This window comes from Gobius niger (genome assembly GCF_951799975.1).
Source record: "Gobius niger genome assembly, chromosome: 16".
Lineage (NCBI taxonomy): Eukaryota > Metazoa > Chordata > Actinopteri > Gobiiformes > Gobiidae > Gobius > Gobius niger.
In genome coordinates, this window is record NC_136867.1 from 11,096,593 (window position 1) to 11,119,075 (window position 22,483).

At 42.6% G+C, this 22,483-nt stretch overlaps 2 protein-coding genes across 2 annotated transcripts in view; one reads left to right on the top strand and one right to left on the bottom strand.

Moving 5' to 3' along the window:
* LOC306976415 (ryanodine receptor 3) overlaps positions 1-12,558 on the bottom strand; it is a 97,918-nt gene extending 85,360 nt beyond the window's left edge. Inside the window, 1 exon segment of the mRNA XM_079574336.1 lies at positions 12,275-12,558. Within this exon segment, the coding sequence (XP_079430462.1) occupies positions 12,275-12,322 (48 nt within the window). The 5' untranslated portion in view covers positions 12,323-12,558.
* Positions 12,559-13,815: 1,257 nt separating this feature from the next.
* LOC306976416 (formin-like) overlaps positions 13,816-22,483 on the top strand; it is a 44,846-nt gene continuing 36,178 nt past the window's right edge. Inside the window, exons 1-2 of the mRNA XM_079574337.1 lie at positions 13,816-13,913; positions 14,905-16,390. Coding sequence (XP_079430463.1) covers positions 15,013-16,390 — 1,378 coding nt within the window. The 5' untranslated portion in view covers positions 13,816-13,913; positions 14,905-15,012. The remainder of the gene's footprint in view (positions 13,914-14,904; positions 16,391-22,483) is intronic.

Sequence of the window (22,483 nt, forward strand, 5' to 3'; positions counted from 1 at the left end):
GGTCCCAGGTTGATTTCCCACTTGGACGGGGCCTTTCTGCGTGGAGTTTGCATGTTTCTCCCCGTGTCTGTGTAGGTTAGTAGTAAAAAAATAACATGTGCAATAGGTTAATCCTCCAACCAGGTGTAACTTAACTAAACTTAAAACTAACTCTGCGATTGAATTCCTCTGGGAGGTTTAGTGAAACTTCTCTTTAACAAACTTGTAGCTAACCAATATTCATAGAGTTCGGGAATGTGATGTCATATCGCTAAGCATCATGGCATTAGCAGCAATTATAAACTAATGGAGATTTTAAAAGTTAAAATACTGGAGTTATTGTTCACATTAAAACACTTGGACACCAAAGTGATTTAGATGTATTTACCAGCAGTGACTCAGCAGCTTCCACAGCTTTTTATCCACTTTCTGTTTTACCTAATGTTAGTCTATGGAAAATGTATGCTAACAGCTACGGCGGATCTCCATGGTAACTGTGGATTGTCCCGAACTCATTTTAAAGCCTTGACTTAGCTCTTTCCAATGCAAAAAACAGGAACTCTCTATCCCTTTCGGTCCCAGACGTATCGGCTTTTATCTGCGCTAGATTGACCGATAGCCAATATTGTAAAATGTCAAAATATCGGCCCCGGTCGACCTCTAGTCTGTAGTAATCTCACTTTACTTCAAAGGGTTGGTAACTTTTATTATATTCTCCTTGTGGATAAATGAAGTTTGTCAATGTATAGTTTTCATACTGCACCTAAAGCAACAAGGAGCCAAAGCCTTGTTGAAATAACTTTTGACAAAATTCAGACTGCCACTGTAACATTCTTCCACATTTTTGGTTTGGAAAAAAAAAAAAAAGTTTGCACCGCCCCAGTGAAGTGCAGAGCCTTTGTTCCCATGACTAAGTGTTGCTGTGTAAATGGCAGTGTTAATCCTGAGGCAAAATGCTGAAGCTGCTTCCCTCAGAACAGACAGAAGGACGGAGAGCTGGAACAAGAAGCGAACAGAGAAAAAAAAGGGAAGAGCGGCACAACACAAGGCTTTAGCACAAATACACATCATTACAGAGAGCCGGGCCAAAGTGACACTGTAAATGAATGTTGACACCGGCTAAAATGGGGCCTCCTTTAAAAGCTCTGCCGAGGACGACAGCCTCAGAGCCTGTTATTCAATAGTGTGAGTGGCAAGAGACTGGCACCGAACGTGGAAATGCATCAGGACTGGCAGAGACGCAGAATCGAAACAGACTTCACTCATTGGGTCTCAAACGGAATCGTGGATTGCGTCAGGAATCGTGCCACAAACGCACACAGATCACAGACATCAAGGAAAACGGTGAGTAAAACACAACACTAAATATTGGACGTACACTTTGACTCATCTCTTGCAACTTCGGTTCAAAATCCACAGATTATTAGACTGAAAGGTGCACAACAGGCCTATATAGCCAGATTTCAGTCACATTGTTAATATGATGTGGAAAAAAATGTGCCTCTATTTACAGCAAAATGACTGGGATTTACACTTTTATTTGCTAACACAACCCCCACAAACACAACCTAACGTGTGGTAGCCTAATATAGTTTCATTTCAGCCTCGTTTTGGTCCTGATTTAGTAAGTTTAAGTTGTGCTTTGACTTAATTTCAAGGGTGTGTATTGTGTAAAATACCGCAGTAACATCGTTATTGCAATATATATCAAGACAGTCACAGAATATCACACTTTTATCTCACAATACAACCTTTTTATATTAGGCAATATGCACGTGCCATACGAGAAGGCACTGAGGCAAAGTAAACAACAGCAACAACCACCAGACCAAAACAAGCTAAAGGATGTAATATATTCCTTGGCAATTTTACTGGTACGACATCTCTACAAGGCTGTTAAGCTTTGCAGGAGGACGGTCTCTCAATTTCATTTTATGATGCAACAGCAAATATGAGGGGCCATCACTTCATCGAGTTCAAGTAAGGACTTCCTTGTGATTGAAAATGAAGAAGAAAAAAATCACATCGGGTGCAAACCAGGTCAGTGTCGGGGTCTTGGTTATTAAATCCACCTCTGCGCCTTAATAGACCTGAAAAGCAAATAAACCCGGGAACCTTCAGACAACAATTCTCTCCTGCTCCTACAGCGGTTTGCGTCTCTGCTCGGCGCCTCTGAAAAAAAAAAAAAGAAAAAAAGTCTGCCGTCTAATTACCCGATCACCATCCAATCTCTTTATACAGCTGTGAGCGCCACTTGCCATATGCACCGGGGCGATCCATCTTCACCGGCGGACACTCGGATAAGCCAGCGTGGAAAAACAGCCACATTAAGACGACCGAGTGTACGCCGTGTGATTGGTTAGCCGTGGGTTATTTGAGGGGAATGCAGATCAAAGCGGTTGCCAGGTTTTGACGGTGTTAAGCCTGGGAGAGGGTGCTATAAAGAGTACAGTATCTTGCAGCGTTGCCTAAAACCCCCCATTGGTGGCTTAAATGTTGGAAAGCTACGTAAGCAACTTTCCACTGTCCGGGGCTATCAAAAGGCCAGGGTATAGTGTAGGGAGAGGAACTTTTTTTTTATTTTTTTATTTTTTTTATTGCTTCCGTGAGATTCTTCCCCTGACTACGTAGGGTTATAAGATGCTACATTGCAGTTGGGGAGCTCCGGGGTAGTCACAGTGGGTAGAGCAAAGGAACAAGCCCCGCTCCCAGCCGCTCTTATTTAAGACTGCAGCACAGGTTGAAGTCAGGGAATAGAACTCCTGTGAAGTCTGGGAGAAACAGTTTACCAACTAGAGCATCTGCAACCAAAAGACAAAAGACGAAGCGCTTTCTTGTGACTCAGCTCTGTTTTTTTTTTATATACAGAGAGAGGAAGACCCATGGGGACGGAGTGAGTGGAAATCACGGTTTAGTTTCAGGTCAGGGAAACGTGGCGGGAGGCGCAGGGGAGAGGGGACAGCTGGTGCTTTGGCTATGCTGCTGTCTGGGGGAACACTCTAGTACTAAAGTGCAGTTCCTTTCGTCTTTTATGTAACCAACAACATGTTTGTCGATGGAAAGATGCACACGCATAGGGCTGTCACGGCAATTACTATATCGACTGTTCGTTCAATAAATAACAGATAAACGATACATTTTTGGGTTCGATATTTATCGTCTGTACATTTATTAGCATTTCACCCCTATTTTTTTCTTTATAAAACTTATTTCTAACAAATTAACTTACATTATATTTCATGTTTGTTGCAGATTGTGTGGTATTTTAGGATATGATTATGCACTTTTAGAATAAAGGTTTACTGTCATTTTTATGCCTGAGTGTTGATCTACTATCATTAGAGTCAATAATATCGTTTATCACAATGCTTTCCATCGAACTTCAAATTTAGTTATCGTGACAGGCCTACACACGCATAAGTCTGTTTTAGCACTAGGTAACAGACACACTCTACCATGGACTAAAAGCTAGAAAACACATGTACAACCAACAACTACTAGCAAAATATCTGCTGTATTCATTTGATCGTCGAAAGAAAGGTGTAAAGAAATTCGACAGATTACTACAGCTATTAGCATATTTCTTTCTCATTCACAAGTTATTCTTAGAGTTAGATCATAAAGGAATTTGATGAAAGAATTTAAGTACGCTGAGGTGGCCAAATAAATACTATGAAAGAAAACACTACAGAAACTCAATAAGATTGTATAATAACACAAAAGTAAAAATGTCTGACGTGAGAAAAAAAACACATCTGGCAAGAATCCTCTCTATTACTGTACTCTATTTCCTCCAAATGCACCGGCAGATTTCATTATAAATACTAACGGTCCACAGCTAGACCTCTTCGTCACCTGAGCGCAGGCAGACGGGGCGGTGCAGCACAGCTGTGTGCCCTGCCCGTGTCACTGCAGATCCAGGTGTCGAGCATGTTAATGTGCTAGTGTCTCTCAGGGGACAGCATCAGAGGGGCAGGTCACAGCAAAACAAACCCATTTCCAAATTTAGCAACAGCCAGCATGTGAAAGTCACACATGAGAGGTACCGCAGCTTCTTGTAGGGCATTTTGCACTTGGTAAGATCTAAAAAAAAAAGTTGAGAAAGGGTGTTAAAAGCTGAGGGAGGTACTTTTGAAGTGGCTGTGCCTCAGTTGTTGAAAGTTGGAGACAGCGCTGCGGAGTTTCTGAGCCTGCATGGGAAAAGAAAAAGAAATGTTCTCTCTGCACTCCCTCTCCTGCGGTGAGAAAGGCAGAGACAACTATCCACACAAGCTCCGCAAAGTTCAGCCAGAAGTAAGAGATTCACATTTTCACATTCAGGCAATGTTTTTTTCTGTGTGACAGGAGGAAGTTTAGTTTAATTGTAAGATGTTTCTACACAACACACACATCTACTAGAGCTACAAAATCATGACTTTTGCGTCTAACATGGCACTGTTTTTCAACTTTCACCACTTTTAGATTTAGACCTGTGATTTGAAGTGCACCATTGCAGTTTCATGCAGTCTCTTCTGTTGTCCAGCTGTATGAAGCAACAGAGTTTATGTAGTCATAAGAGCTTTATGCAACAACAACAATAGAGTACTTAATAAGAATCCTTTATAAAAATCGGTGCAAAGGACACAAATGACGCACCAGTGTCACAGTGTGTCTCAATGACACAGGCGATAGGAATTTGTTACTGAGGGTGCAGAATGCAGTTAGGACTTCTCTAAACGGCCTTATTAGAGACACAGTGGAGAGATGCAACATAGGGCATTATAATTGCACTTAACATAAACGATAGAGAGGCTGTCATCGTTTCTGTTGTGAGGTATAGCTCAATGTATAATGGCTGTTCAGGTGCCTAATTAAAACTGCAGAGGTGGGTTTCTGTTCTGGGTAAACAGGCAGATAATTGAGTCACAGCGCTGTAATGCCGCAACGGGAGAATGAGCTTCAGATGATTGAGAAAGTGGAACTAAAATCTGAGGGAATTGTCAACACAGCTGACAAACTCCCCCCCAAAAACTATGCAAATATCAGCTCTTGTTGAAAGGATTCCGGAAAATGTCTGACAAAACTAGCACCAGATGATTTCTCAAATTTTACAGCAGTGTTTTCCAATGAAGGGTATGGGGACCACAGGGGGCACTCGAGCATTGGACGGGCAAAATGGAAATGATATGAAAAGAAAGTGCAACTGAATTAATGTTGCTTCTTTTTGGCTGTAAAAGTGTAAATATTACAGGCGGTTTTCTACGATAAATAAACAGCTGCACGCATTATTCTGGATGTCTGAGTGTGAAAGTAAAAGCCCAAGCCCACAACATGGAGGGTGTTGCTGCAATTTTGACATTAAGAAAAAATGAATTATGTTTTGACAATGAGAGAATATTTTCATACTCTCAACACCGAATACGATGACACAGATCTTTGGAAAGAAGCCCAATCCGAAACACAGAGCTGCGAGTCACGTGGCGGCCAAAATGCACTGCCAAGAAGAAGAAATTTCCTGCCAAGTGCAGATGAAATTCAGCGATGGCCCTGCTAGATATTGAAAAGGACAGCAATTAACAAGAGGCTGGTTTCTTTGTGTCCTTTTTGGTTGTTATTTGTGCATTTCAATAGAACACGGACCTCCACAAAGGCAAGACATTTCCGCAGTGAATGCACTCACATCAAAACAAAATCATTTCCGTTTGTAAGACTTAGAAACTCTTCAAAACACTGCATGAAATATCGACCGGCAAACAGGAAAAGTAGTCCAATGTCTTGTAGTAAAGTATTGGAAAAGTTACTGTACTTCAAATGTTTTGCACAAAAAAATGTAGTCTAAAAAAATACTTACAACATAGCACCAAATCCAAATCATTTACTTGCTTGTGAGCTCTATTCTTTTAAATGCCTTAAACTGAACAATAGTTAAAAGTTTGCATAATTATCAAACCACATCAGAAGTCAATAGTCTATTCTGCTTGTTAACAAGCCCGCAGTGGTCGCCACAAACACACCATTTGAACTCTGCAGCTCATTATCAACCTGAACAACAATTATCAGCACTATGTTTACTGTCCTGCCAGTGTCCTACCACCTGAATTAATCGCCTCGTATTGTAGTCGGTCCCGTGTGGCTATCAGGGCACACAAAGGGGGAGCAAGCAAGAGGCGAAAGTCTGCTTTGATCCACTGAATAAAAACCAAGAGCACGTGTTGAAGCTGCATTCAGGGCACAGTGGACTTTTCAGCGCCGTAGTGAATACCAATTAACCTTTTCCACAGGCAGAAGTAACACAATCAAATCGGTGGGAGTTTACGCGACTGCTGCTGCACAGGTGTGTTCAGGAGAAAAACTGTGCTGGGATTTCTCAGCGCTGAGAGAGAAGACGTATTGTTGGCTGCAAATATGATCAGGAGACTATTATAATAACAATATAATATGTAATCAGTGTCAGGCAATTTTATTCTGATTAAACACCTCAATGTATAAAAAAGCAGTGGAGGTCAATATTTACTGTTTACTCTCTGATGTTTGCAGATGATGTTGTTCTGTTGGCTTCATCAAATCAGGACCTTCAGCTGCTCTGAGGCGGTTTCCAGCCGAGTGAGAGACGGATGGAGTGTGAGATCGACAGACAGATCGGTGCGGCGTCAGCAGTGATGCGGTCGCTGTATCGGACTGTTGTGGTGAAGAGGGAGCTGAAGCTCTCGGGGGGCAAAGCTCTCGATTTACCGATCGATCTACGTTCCCACCCTCACCTATGGTCATGAGATTTGGGTAATGACCAAAAGGACGAGATCACGGACAAAAGCGGCCGAAATGAGTTTCCTTCGCAGGGTGAGCTCAGTTACCCGGGAGGAGCTCGTAGTAGAGTCGCTGCTCCTTCACATCGAAAGGCCGACTCCGAGGTGTTCCTGGCATGTCCTATAGGGAGGAGGCCTTGTGGAAGGCCCAGGACACGGTGGTGGGACTATGTCTCCGAGCTGGCCTGGTGTCGCCTCGGGGTCCCTCCAGAACAGCTGGAGGAGGAGTGTGTGGATCGGGAAGTCTGGGCATCTCTGCTGAGACTGCTGCCCCCGCGACCCGGCCCCGGATAAAGAGGAAGAAAATGGATGAATGGATGGAAAAAGTAACAATATTTTTACTCAAGTAAGAGTACAGATACTTCATTATAATTTTTAGTAGAAGTAAAAAGTACTGTATATAAAACTACTCAAAAAAGTATGGTAACTTCAATAAGTTACTCAAGTACATGTACTTCAATGTAACTGAGTACTAACCGCCTCTGTAAGAAAGAACAGAGTTCTAAAGCAGCACAGGATGCAGCACCAGTTTATAAAACAATGTGGGAGGTCCAGAACCAAGAGAGTGTCAGGGCTCTGTACACATTGTTTAAATATTCATCGCGTCTTTAAGCAGCAGATCAATCAGTCCTGCTTACTGCATGCCAGCGACATTACTGGGGAAATTTCTTCATTTGGTGGCTCGATCAATAGCTCATTACAGCAGCTTTGCAGCGGGCTGTGTCTGTCTGCGTCTCTGCTTCTCACTGGAGGCTGGATCTTATCTGTCCGTCATCTGCTGCAACACCTGCACCTCATCGTCACGGCAACTTACTTTCCTCCCAGTCCAGTTTTGAAATTGAAATTACAAGTGGGAAAGTGAGAAGAAGAAAAATCGATGCTGCGGTGGTTAAGAGGTGAAGTGTAGAATATGTTTGTACGGGCGATGCAGAGCTATAGAGTATACAAGTTTCTGGACTATATTATGGTCTAACTATAACATAATAAAGCAAACCATTGTGACATAAAGAATTAAACAATCCCAAATGACTTCTCTTAACCTGTTTAAAAAGGATTTCTGAGTGCGACTTTCACCACAGCTTTAACAAGAATATGATCAATCCGCCTAAAACGCGGCATAGGTACACTGCCGCGAACTCAACTCCACAACAGCCGCACCCAACATCTGGCAAAACGCGTCAAACTGATAACTTTAAAAGAAATCCTCACAAATTTCCAATCTGCCACATTCTGCGCCGAACGCCTCCTGCTTGCTAATGAAAGTGTGCTATCACTGTTTTAAACCAAGCGTGAAACGGCGTCGGCACTCATCATAATAACATTAGAGAGATGCCCTCCCTGGTGTCGCCTGGAATACCACCATGTGCCCAACCGCAATTCCCCATCAGCGAGAATCATTTCACACTAATCTCACAATTATGCACGGGGCGAGTGACACGGCAAGGGGCGGAGCCTGGTATAAATAGTTGAGGGGGTAGGCAGGAGAAATGTGGGGGGGGGGGGGTGCTATGGGAGTATGGAGATTGTTATCTGATAATGTTATAAATGAATGGTAATTATGGCTGGTGTTGATGCGCGTTCTTCTCATTAACCTTTGGAGAGGGTCGACTGTAGATTATTGCTCCGTAAAGACGTAATATGCAGGATTTGCTGCTGTCTAATTTCTGTAAACAGACCTTTTACGGCCTGCGATGCACTGAGTGAAATCAATCTTCATTTGAACATTCTCTGTGGAAGACACAAACCAAAACATCTGCATCCTCCTCGCTCTCACGCGCATCTACGGTATCTCTTCTTATTTCCTGCTGCTCCTCTGGCCTCACGCTTCTATATATTTTTGCTTTTCATTCCTTTCTGTCCAAAACATGCCCAAACCAAAGAGATTTTTCCATTATTTCTTGCAACCTCTATAATGCATGACACGTTCATTCATCATTTACAGTAGAGTAAGCTTACTGTATTTGCTTCCTTCTGTGGCCACCAACACCACACACACAACACAGGCCGGATATTACAAAAGGCAGGCAAACAATACATCGCCTTCCAGATCAATACTTATTCATGAAAAATATGGAGTATGTCATTAATTGCAAAAAAAGGAAGGCAAAAATGCTGATAAAAAGGCTGATGAAAAACAAACGCTGACCTTTGGTACATTCTGCAGGGGAGAAAGGATGTCTCCTGCAGTGGCCTTTCCCTGCCTTCACAAACCAACACTAAGGACATTTCAAATGCATGAACACCATCAAACACACACACATTTCTATCATAACCAAGATCAAAAGCACCAGTTTCTCATTCTGGCTCTTGCCAATCTTCCCCTGCTTCTAACACATCAACAAGTCAAAACTGGGACTAATATATCCCACCCACTAACAGGCGCCACAATGAAGAGAAACTCACTTAACCTGTCAGTCAGTTGTCAGTCGAGGCTGAGCAGAGCTTAAACTGTAGGCTGAAAGACAGATATAGCTTCTCACAGTAGAATGTGAGATGAGAAAAGTAGATCTGGGGCAAAAGAAGATAAAGAAAAAGAACAAAAACAGATGCACCCAGCAGCGCGAGGAACGCTATTGGAGTGGAGAGGAGGCAACGAGAGCGGGGCCATTGAAGGCACAGCCAAAATGGGAGCTTTAGAGATGTTGTTCACATGTGAAAATTTCAGTGGAGCGACTTTTTGTGCGCCGCGCTCTTTGCTTGAATGCAAACCAGCAGCGGCTTCATATAAACAAGCCACAGCGCATTAGTCACAGCCCCAGTCTGTCCTTTTCAAAGTCGCTACTCCTACTCAAACTGCTAATAGATCACTGGGATATGAAGCTCACCTCACGGCCGTCCTGAAAGCTGCGGCATCATGGGTAAACAGTCTGCATTTGTAAGAGAAATTAGCCTTTTTGCAAGACAGTTTTCTAAATCAGGCATGACGCAAGATGCAGTATGCAGGGAAATTATTTGCAAATATCCAATCCATGTAGCAGCTCTAATGAAATGTTTGTTTCATTGTGCGCCTGATTGCAGACCCACTGCTGCTGAAATAGGAATGTACAGCCAATTGATGCATAACCAATTTCATTCAATATTAAACTTCATGTGGCCCAAATAAACATCAGTGCACGCTCTCAAATAGTACAGTATGCATCTATCATTAAAAACCTAGCCCTAGGTTTTAGAGCAATTGGGCTTTTCGGCCAATCTTCTGGCTCAGAATCAGCACTGTTCCTCATCCTGTAGCAACAAATTAGCCATGGCTGAGATATGCGCGCTCTCGCTCTCCTCTCGCTCTCCTCTTACTGAGCTGGCTTTATGGGCAGTGGTCCGACAGGGGTAATTCTGTGACCACTCCAGGGAAATTACTTTGTGTTGTTGGAGAAAAGGCAGTTTGTGAACTGCTTTATCAGGCTCCTCACCTTCAATAACGGGCAATGTTTGGAAGCAAGCGAGACAAACAGGCATACAGATATTAAAGCATCTGCACACAAAGATAATCAAGGAGGAAAAGTTTCAGGACTCAAGGTAAAGTATCTCAGGTACTGTGTGTTCCCTTTATTCTTTACAACATGAAGGTGTCACAGTGTAGGGACGCACATTAAAACCTTCTTTGCTTTTACGTATTCCTTTATTTACTTACTCACATATAAACTAAGACTCATTTTTCGTGGTCGTTTCATTGACTGCTGACTTGAGTTCAGCTGAGGGGCAGAACCACTGACGTTTGGGGCCCTGGGTGAACGCTCTACTGACTGAGCTACTGCCACTCAACCGCACATGCTCTATCCATAGTAGCTTTTCTGCCTCTGTCTGCTCGTTGATGAATAATTTCTGTCCAGAGCCTAAAGTCGTGGCATGTCTGGTGCAGGCTGACTGCACCATGCAGCTCCGACTGCATTTGCATTCAACACACTCTCACACACACGCACGTGCCTCTTTTGCACTCATGACAGCCGCCTCCAGTGTGGATGGACGCAACAAGCAGCAAAATTCCTTTTTATAGAAACAGCCCTTTGTGATTTCTCCCGAGTCATAATGTGAAAAACATCCCAAAAAGTCAGGCAAGTGGAAAGCTAAATAAATCGGTAACTCAGGGCATGAGGTGCTCAAATTCTGACTGTGAATTGGTGGCATTTTAGTTCCAGTCTAGAATAAAAAGGCGATGCACAAAGGAAATGTCAGATGTTTTTTTTGTTTTTTGCTTCTGCAGCCAGAGTCATACTGATGTGGTGACCTATATGGCTAAATGGCGGAGCTCTGAGAGACTAATTGACAGAACAGGAAAAGTGAAAGCAAGTTTTAAATACCACTGCCATTACTGTGCATACACAAAGCTCTACAGATACACACACAGCACATCATGCATTCTTTTACGTTGTTTTCTATTCTTTTTGCTGTGGTGAACTAATAATTAATTTTGGATACATTGAACTCTATAGATTCTATAGGGTTTCGATTTCTATACTATCGAAAGTATTACGTAGTTTAACCTTACAACAACACATTTATATGATATATAAAAATATAATCAGACATTTCCAAAACTGGGCCCTCAAATAGACAAAGTCAAAACAGGTAAGAAACTTTTAAAGATACAGCTTTGATTATTATACATAATGCTTACACCGCCTCCTATATGACAACAAATAACAATAACTAAACACACAAATACCTGTGCATTTGCTCTGACTGTGAGCTTCCACTGACTGAAATGTTTACATGACACATTATACATCTCTTATACATCTATAGAAGCCTTACAGTCTGTGCATATGCTCAGCTCAATAAAGAGGAACTAAGGAGTGGAGACAGCAGTATGTGCAGCCACACACCCCCACTGTCTGGGGGTCTCTCTGGAAGACCTCCAGCTTCATCTCCTCCGGGCAAGCATTTGCAGCTATGACTATATGCACGCGCTTCTCCATCTCTGAGCAGAAAGTGTCACCATCTATCTCTGTCAGTAAAACATCTCCTCGGGCTCAATTGTCTCCCTTCACTAATGCTGAAAAGTCATGCTACACACTTTTTCAAAATTATTGTTAATAATTTGATATATCTTTGATATATCAATATTGCCCTAGAAACAGCTGCACTATATCTATTTAAATGACATTGTTATTAATTTGACCACACACATGCTCAAACCCCCCCGTTAATGCAGCTAACAAGTGTACACCATGTTAAACTTACAGGACGCGCACTGCCTGGTAAAAATCATTCTTGGTCAAATTCTGTGACGGAAAATGTGCACTCCTAAGTTTTACATTGCCATGAAAGTGTCTAAACTTTGAGAGAGAAGACTGCAGAAAACACAATAGCTGTCAGCTATCTGATGCGCAAAAACAATAGGGCAATATGCTGGCTCTAAGATGTGCAAGAAGGCACCGGGTTATCAGGAGATACGGACTGAAAGAACATTACTCAAGACAATGGCTGACAAGCAACGATAATGGCTCACACATGGTGCGTTTTTAAAACCCACTCCGCTGTTAGAGCGGCTAATAAGTGCCATGAGGTGTACTTACAGTTCTGAGGAACTGGATCTCATCCTCTCCTTCTCCTCCTTCAGCCATGGCTGCGAAGGAGGCTGCTCAGACTCCGCTGGCTCCTCTCTCCTGTCACTATTAGCATAAAGCTAATCCACGGCTGTACAGCGGGCACAGGACCGCAGCATGTGTCTCTCCAGTCCCGGTGTTCAGCGCTCAGGACCGGCCCGGAGGAGGAGCACAGTGTGTCCGCATCGGTGGGCTCCTGCAACTGAGGACTGAGCACCCACAGCACGAGCGCGGTCTGGATCTGCGGCGACGTCACAGGCAGATCTAAATATTACAGCAATGGGGGCGCCAGTATTCAAATTCATGTACCGTAGGATCATCCACAGGCAGCTGTCAACCACAGGTGCATCCGAGTGAGTCATGTGTTAACAAAGTACCCATGTTTGTATTCGTTGGTCGTCAGTCACAATCAGCACCACGGACAGCTCCGCGTGTCTGTCCTAAAACAGTCTATGGTCCTAAACTGGAGAGTCACTTCTAATAGTCTATCATCTTACAGTAGAAATAGTGAACTGCCCTCAACTGACAAACTATTATTTAAGAAGATGAAGTGTCGAAATCTAGTAAAAATCACTGATATCGGTTACATCAATTGGCGGATCAGTTTGAACTCTGTGCACTGAGTTTTTGTGTGTCTCCATATTCAATAATGTAAAGGCTTCTTCGTCTATATGGATCGTGATTAAATTATTTAATGCACTAACCAAACTAAATTAAATATGAATAGCCATGAGGTGGAATCATTCTCTTTCTGTGTCAAACTTAGATTACATTGGACCAGACCAGGTTTAATGCAGTAAAAAGCGTCGCATAACTGCAGGCGTAATTTGATACGATGCTGCCCTCTCGTGGCCAAAGCACCAGTTACTTTCATTTCCAAGCTGTTCCTTGTTGTCCGCGTCTGTGGGTTTACATCTTGACCAGGAACTCTTCTTTCGTGGGTTTTTCTTTTATTCTCTGGCTTTTAAGCGCGTGAATTGTGTGGTCCTCTGTGTCTCTTATTTAACAGGTTTTTTTATGAGCTTTAAATTAAGGTCTTAAACTTTGTTAGTGTATTTTATTTACGGTTTTTAATTATTTATGTTTTTTTAATATTTAATCATTTAAATTCTAAATAAAGTGGAGTGGATTACTTATGTAGGTTAAAGACAAACAGTCTAAAATGGCTGTAGGCCGGCTATGAAATTAATCAAAAATAATCTAAGAGCAAAATGGGGGACCTTGATAAGCGTCACATTTTGGCCACGAGAGGTCACTGCCCTCTGCCCGACACTTAAGGTGAGCGTCAACACAGTTTACTTTAGTCTCCGAGCGTAAATATAAATGCATCGTGTTCAGTACAAAACCATTTTCAAACTGCTCCTCCTGTCATGAACGGCTCGTGTACATCACATGGCCTACCTGCAAGCTGCAGCTGCAAAGGCTCCCAAAAGTAGCATGTGGTTAAGGCCAAAAGAGCCAATCAGAGAGCAGAGATCCTGCGCTGAGCTCTGTCATTGGACAGAGCTGCTGTCCGTCACAGACAGCAGGACCAGCCGAGCAGCAGCGGTGATCGGCGGCAGGCTGCACCACAGAGACGAGGGGCATCATCCTCCTCCAACTAAATGCAGTAAGTCAATATTTATGTCTCACTTTGTTCCATGCATTCGTGCTGAGTAATAACTTCATGCTTTGGGGATGTCTAAGTGTAACGGCGGTAGATGGAGGCCTGTGCTGATTTGCATTATGTAGTGTTTAATGATGTATTACAACTGCGCGTATGTGGCATTTCTCAATTGTATCGCTGTAAAATAGTTGATGGCGTGACTGTTCGAAGTAATCCTCGTGCCTCTATGTTGCAGTCCTTGCCTCTGGTTATTGCAAGGTGACAATAACCCGCGGCAGTGTGTTATGATGTCAACATACGGAAGATTTTGCCAAATACAGTATGTCAAGGCCAAGTTGTGAAGCACAGGTGCAGTGCGTTGTGCCTGTAAACATCTCAAATGGCTCTTTCTGAGACTTCACATAACCCTAGATTTTCCAACAGCTTTGAGAAGTAGATGATGTGCGGTTTAAAAATAGCCTTGCATTTCAAAAAGGACCGATTACAATTATTTGAATGTCATGTTATATTATGTAGAATATGAGTTACACTCATATTCAAAAATTGCTCTGAAAATTAGGGGAAAGGATTAAATAGAATTTGTATCAATATAAGTATTTATACAATTATGGGTTGTAACATTTAATTTGTAATAAAGGAATCGAAGGTTCATATAATGAGCACTACATTTCTTGTTGTTTTTGGCACTGTGTTTGCCATTGTGACAGGACCAGTGCCTGATGAGATCATTGCCAAAGGTTTTGATATTTTTGAAACTTTGTACTCATTGTGGTAGTTTTCGCAACTGCTGCATAGCCATTACATGGTAGATCAGTCTACTGCTTAGGCCTCTTTAAAAGTGAAGGATGTTACCTATAAAAACAGAGATATACCACTAGTTAACGTATGGCACATACAGTCAATAAACTTCACTAGCAGCACTAACTGTTTATTGACCCAATGCTGTCTGCAAAGTCTAAATTATGTCCACTATGCCACTCTCTGTCCCTGTCAGTCTCCAAACAGGCCCGGTGATGAACGACCCAAGATTCCCCTCTGCTGCCCCGGTCCTGTTATTCAACCTGAAGTCTGAGCATTCCAGTGCAAAACATCCGTAGCTAGCATGGCTCCTGTTATGCGGAGCACCCATTCCATCCTCCTCCTCTACCCACCCATACGAGAGGTCTGCAAAGTCAGCCCGTATCTCCCCAAGAGGCGGGATCCGGGCTTCAAGTACAAGAGCCGCGCCCCCCAGTTGGAAAGCTCCAGTAATGACCATGACGAGCGGGGCAAGGAGGTTCCTGGAGTGTCCAAACAAAGAGGCCAGTCTTCTGATTCCTCAAGTGAACTGCTCCTCAGCAATTCCCACCAGGCAACAAAGGAGGCAGTGGAGGAGCTCCTGTGGCTGGCAGCTGAGCACCACCAGTTACTCACTAACTTCTTATCGCTCTGCACGGACTGTTCACTCAAAGTCAGGATGGGCAACCAGGATGGGAAACCACAGGATTACACAGATGGGCAGGAAGTCCACTTGGAAGGTCAGACGCTCAGTAATATCTACCCCATCGCTTCTGAGCATAAGAAAATGATGTTTAAAAGCAAAAAGATGAAGAAGACGAATGCAAACAGGACGGACAGCGCTGAGGAGATGCTTCACAGCAAGATGAAGCAAAAGGTTACCAACGGCGTGTCTGTGGAAGCACCTTCAACCGCGGACACTTCGCTTTCCGAAACTTCCAACAGCCCGATGACTGGATCCTACGTCAGCGCGGTCAGTAATCCCACCCTGCCCGCAGACGAGACCTTCCAGATGGATCGCTGGATGGACTTCATGGAGGACAACCAGAATTTCAATCCCGAGACGGATTTTTACAGCGATTTTTCGGAATGTGACGGGGAGTTGGGATATCAGTCATCCTCCTGCAGCCTGATGATGGGTCTGAACCGGCGGGAAAGCGGAAGCAACCTTCGGCCGATAAGGAGGCTCAGTTCTCTGGGCGAAACGTACGGTGAGCCGGCGGTTAAGGGTGCAGAGCAGAAGAGCGTGGGGGTGACGGTCAAAGCCAAAGTGCAAGACGTGGAGGCGAAGGTGCAGCGAGTCAGCCATGGGTCTCAGGACAGGAGAGAAAGCAACGGCAAGAAGCTGTCTTTGCCTTTGTCCTACACAACGGAACCGGTCAAAGTGCACGCTGCGAGGAGCCCTTGTTCGCCTCTCGCTGGTGTCTTCAACACGTCGTTCCCCGCGTCCAACAGCCTCCAGAGCATGTCCCCCGTCCTGTCCCCGCTGTCCTCCAAGCAGGCGAGTCCCCAGCTCAACCACAGAATAGTGCTATTGTCAGATAAGGACACGGACAGCTCCAGCAACGCGGACGATCTCAAGGTCTACACTGAGGTGATCGACAAGAACGGCAACAAGCGCACCATAACGCGCCTGGATCTGAACCTCAGCAGGAGGCCCAGCACTTCAAAGTGGAATTCCTCAAACACATCGACAACAACAGGTGAGTGTTTTTTTTTTACAAAGAGAATTACATTTTTTTTTTTTTTCACCTTCAAACCAGTGATTCATGTTCGAACTCCGCACCTGCCTGGATGTTGCCATTTGCTTTCATCACTCTTCTTGTCGGATTCGGAGACGTTCAAAAGCCGCCTTTAGTGCATTTCAGTGTGCGCCTGACATAGTGTTTGTGGTTACAGAAGTGTTCGACTAGTGTCAAACTGAGCTTTTCATGTGCCGAACTTGAATCACCCTGGTCTCTATTCCCCCCCCTCCATCCAAAACAATCAAATCACAAATACTTAAAGTCATGTTTTGTAAGAGGATGTGCCGCACTGCCGGATTTTGACTTGTGACCAAATTAAAAACTACCCAACGGTGTAAAACAAGAGGCAGCTGGAGCTTGAGAATACTTTCACTCACGGTCAAGTTTAACCCTGTCAGCGCCACAATGGGACTGCACGGATTAGCTGGAGTTTCCCCCAGATCAAAGCGACATAGTTGACCTAAGAAGGGTTCTCAAATGTGTAGTGGCAACTCAAGCATTGCCAAATGAGACACCGAGTCCAAATTCTTGTTTCTAACTGCAAATCCTTCCCAGATCAGACTAAGAGCATCAAATCACTGGTAGATAACATAAACCCCCAGGGAATGTGCTAGCTTCCCTTCTATGGCATATTTAGGTACCCTTTGACCTCTTTAGTTGGATGTATAATATATATTCACTGGGCACTCGCTACTGCCTCAACTCGTGCCATTTCGAGTACTATTTTAATGGCATTGGCTACTTCAGTAACTTGGTTGATTATCCTTTCAGGCAGTAAAACAATCTTTGCTTTAATCTGCAGCAGCAAACAGATATCCCTCTGTCTTTTAGCAGCAAAGCGATTGTTGTACCTTCGCCGCCTGATTTCATTTTGTTTGTCCCTTACGCAATTACAGATGTATTAGGGAGCAGCCTGTTGCATTACCGCTATGTGGAGCATTATTAGCAAGCACAGTTTACTTCTCATATTGGCAATACTGTAGACCTAGAATCAGTATGGGCTTATTTCTGCTGTTTTTTTGGTGTTGCTATGATCACAACTCAAGACTCAAGATTCCCACCAACCTAGTCTTGTGCGCTGGATCAGAACATCTATGCAAATATGGTATGCAAAAAATGATATGCAAACGCACACACACCCACTCACAAAATGACGATTTGCCTATTATGTATGGTGTACACAAGTGTAATGGATGAAGCATGTTGTAGAGCAGTGTTTCCCAATCAGTACTTAGCAGGGGGGACTTGGAATTATGTCAGATTAAAAAAGAAAGTGAAACAGTGGAATTTCAACATTAATGTCAAAAGAAAGTCAGTTTTAATGATGTTTTTTTAAGTTAAAGGTTTGCTTTTGAGAGCAATTTAGCTTCATTTTCAACATAACACACTGTTAATTACTGAATAATCCTACTTTACTCGGTCACCTTGTCATAATATTGAGAAGATCCTAGAGGTAGGGGGTACTTGGAGTGTAAATGAACAACTCAAGAGGTACACGAGACAAAAAAAAAAGTTGGTTGTTGTAGAGTAAAGCTCTCTGCAAATAATCTGCTTTTAATTGAAATGTGAATAAAACATCTGACCAATCTCAATTACATGGTGCTTTTGGCTGCTTGGCTGCAGACAGGGACCAGCCAATCCTGTGGTATTAGCAGCATCATAGTGTTTGTGGTGGAGTTTGGACTGTGGTAGAATGAAATGGAGACTATTATGATATAATTACAATAATACTGGAATGGAAAACGTTCAAGAACCACATTAGAAAAAGCAAAAACTGAATGAAAATCCACATCGATGAATTTGCGGAATAGAAAATATCCATACTTTAGCCATGTTGCCCCTTTAGTGTAGTTTCACATGTTGTAGTTCAAATTCAAATTCAAATTATCAGGGCATTTGACTGTGTTTGGGAGTTTCAGGCCAAGGTGTTTACTGATTCATTGCTAACCATTAATTATGCATGAATCTAAATCCTGCCACGGTTTACTCGCTCACCTTATTGTAGTGATAATTGATTGTGTTTCAGATGTTAATGCAGATAAATGAACTTCAGAGCGTCCCGGTGGGAGTGCTAAATAGGTCACTGTGAAGCCCAGGCAATTCACGCTTTGGCAATTCTCTACTAATAACATCATCTCTTTGATCTGTCTGAAACATGGGTCCTGTGGTTGTTACTATGCAGATGGAAACAGTAAATATAGACATGTATTGATCTTTTCCGTGCTGTTAACGCTACAAATTCGAAACCAAAGACTAAAATTTGCTGCTAAAGTCCATGTGAAACTAGTGCTGCTGAAAATGCTGATGCCAGTGTACTATCAGCGAGTTAATGTTGTGTAAGAAATCAGTTTACATTTAAAATAAACTAGATTACATTTTTCATCTCCAGATACGATGTTAGCATGCTATTTGGAGAATCTTACTGGCGGCCGCCATAGGTAAAAAGAAAATTGTTCTGCCCTGACCCCTCTGCCCTCTCACATGACTTCTATACTTATATATTGTCTGACATATGGCAGGCAATACTCTAATCACATTAGCCAATGGGGTCATCTGAAAGTGATCAGCGCAGGGCAGCAGTCCATCACCCTGCTCTCCCTCCTGCAAACTGTCATTCAACGCAGAGTGCACTGCCATGCAAGATTGTTGTGGACTGAGAGGACAAGGGCCAGCCCTATACACATAATGAAGAGGAGTCTGCCAAAACAGCATAGCAGTTGAGCAGGGACAAGACCGAGCTTATTTTATATGTAGGCTAAAGGCTGCTGTTGTTCTTTAATAACTGTGAGAAGGCTTTTCACGGCTTATTGGTTGGACTTTATTATTAGATTTTCAATAAATGACATGGACTTATATGACCCTCTGCAGGGAAAAATAATTTGACGATTTGTCTCAAGAACAACAAGCTTAAGTAGTTGTAAAGAAGCAATTAAAAGCAAGTTTTCCAATAAACACACAGGTCTAGTATCCAATAACTTTAGTCAAATGTATTATAAACAAATCTTAATTTTGATGAATCTTGGTTTGGTTTCATATTTTTTATTATCTTCAATCCCTTCTGCAAAATTCCCTCCCACTCAATGCCCTGCCAGACCTAATGTAGCATGCCTTCCTCATGTGGAGCTGTGCATGCCCCAGCATCCTTCAGAACGGGATTCCTCTGGAGTGAATGATGACTTTGTGAGCATCATGTCACGCTACATTTTAGCCCCCACCGAAGGGTCCTACACTGCAGTGTTTTATTTTCTGTATTTCCTTTTCCTCACACCCTCATCCAGCTGTAGTTTAAGCTGACTAGGATCTGTGCTAAAAGGCAGTTGATTTATACGTCCTTGTCCTACTTCTTCCAAGATTTATATTACAGTCTATGGTCTTGGCTCCAAGCTGAAAGAGGAGACACATGTATCAACTACTGCAATATTTAAGGGTCAGGTTATGGATTTTTACGAGTAAAAAAATGTTTTATGCATGGGGTACATCCAGTATATTAGTTTATAGCATTAAGTAAAGCCTATGTTTTTTTTAATTTATGATGACAGATTAATTCCTTCCTGCAATAATCTATGCCACCGAGACCAGAGCGTTACAGGCATTTTCTCTTGACCTAAAGTTAAATATATCCATAATAAATCGATTCCAAATACTGATATCCACTACTACTTATATTGTTTTTCATTTTTTTCATTGAAAGCTTCAGTAGAGCTTGGTGCTAATTTCGGTAAACGGCTATTCACCAATATTTACATCCTGTCAAACTGATACATAATCCCATACATGACCAGGCAATAAATAAAAAGGCGAGCACATAAAAAGGATTGTACTTGAAGAAGAGCTGTAGTACCTGACTGACGCCTGTTGTCATCCTACTTTTAGACCTACACACATGCTAGTTGACATAGTAATAACTGTAACTGGCCGACTTTGTGCCAGGTCTCCCCTTTAGTGTCTAATACAGCATCCGCACCAGCCTGAGTGACCGGTGTGAATGAATCTATCAGCTCCGGTCACTGCCACCACTACACATACAGAACATCAGGCAGTCTGAGACACCGGTGATACAGTCCACAGCCGGACAGCTGCTCATTCACACACTGTGATTTCCCCCTGGCCCATCTGTCAGCATCTGCAGCTTTAGCCGAAAACCCCACTTTCTCCACTGTATCTAATGTAAATGACTGGAATGCCTTTGTATCTAAAATGTAGGACATTACGGTAATCTAAAGTCAGTGTCCGTAGCCATCGGCGGATCAGTTTACAGTGCATTACAGGGCTTAGCATTACAATAAGACGGACCTCAGGCCATATTGTGTTTCATTATTGACACTGCCATTCAAGTCGGATCTTCAGAGCAGCGGGAGGGGGATTAAAGAACAATAAGTACATGGATGTCCCCAGGGTCAATAAGCCGACTTGTCTGCTATAAGAGAGTATTTAAAAGCAGTTATCTTGAATTCCTTTAGTTATTTTCACACATTATATTATTGATACAAAGTGAAACATATTCTGGGCAGTTTTCTGTTTGAGCAGAATTAACTTCAAAGTAGCTCATCGTCTGCAGGATTGTATCACACAAGCCAGCCAGATGCTTCGACCCAATTGTCGCAAATCTGCGCATCAGCTTATTGTCCCCGGATTATAGCGCGTTGACTTCAAGGACAGTTCACTTGCCAAAGTAAAAAGATTTGAATGTGACCAGTGGTGACCAATAAACAAAGAGAAAAAAATGAAGAGAGTCATAAGACAAGGTTTTCCTACCCAAGCAAACCTGCACATGCTTTCTACTGCCCGTCCAGTGGATGGCACTGTCGACCACTTTTTTTGAATAATTGATTCTCAAGCTAAGCACAAACTACTAACATTTTCATATGACAGCTAAACCTGTGAAATGAGTTACATGAATTACATATGTCGTGTGTGCTACCTGGCTTATGCCAAATAATCAACCTTTGAGAATGAGCTACTCGCTACTGTAACCCCTCAGCTGATATTGCTTTTCTCTTCATATAGTAAGACTGAACAGAAAGCTGGCTCTGTATAGTTTCTGCTGCTGACTTCTTCTGGAACAGTCCCAGCTGCAGTCAGCACTTCCCACTGCGGCCCTGCACACAGCCGCATTATTGTAATGAAAAGTTATTCATCTAATCCCACTTTTTAGCTCTTGATAACTGAAGGACTGCAGGGGCCGACTCCTGTCTCATAATGACTGATAGTACTTAATACCAGAACTGAATTTCAATGGATACTTGCAGACTTCAGCGGTGGTTATATGGGCGGGCTATGCTAAATTAATTCTCTGAATTTGGGTTTAAACACTTGACTGCACAGGAAAAAGCCTGTGCAGGATATTAGACATTGTCATACGAAACCAAGAAGAATGTGTTTGTGTCTTCGTGAGCTAAAGGTAAATGTCTTTTGTAGCTTTAACTCTACTCAATAAATAATCGCATAGTTAGGGCTGCGTAATGTCATCCATGTGATCATATGTCATTTGACATAATCTTTGCAAAGTCTCTGAGATCTTCCATCTGAGAATTTTACATTATTTGCCAACACAGTAATACACAGTAACCTAAAATTGTGCAAAAGTTCAGTTCAAGTCATCATTTTTCAGATTGGTTTTTGTCTTTTTTTTTTTTATTTGCCTTTTTTGTCTTGATTTAGTATAAGAAAGCTTAAGATATTTGGTTAGGTTTATTGGAATATACTGTGTTAAAATAGTTTAGAAAATATTGTTATAGAATACTGCATTTTTTCTCATATTATGTGCTTTACTAACAGCTAAAAGATGCTCAGATTGTGTTCGATGTGTGCCCATCCCTTGGTGTCCTTTATGTCCGTCCACTACTTTACCAGGCACTGTTCGTGCAACCCTTAGCCTCGGCCTTTTTCATTTTTTATCATATTGTTGACTCCCTCAAGAAAGACTACATGGGACATGTATAAAGTATTTAAAAGCTCCACTATAGCGACTCGTGTCATCTTTCATTAAGTCTGACATTTGGCAGAGTCTGCAGATGCTTCCATAATGTCACAGAGCAAAGCAGTAAATAA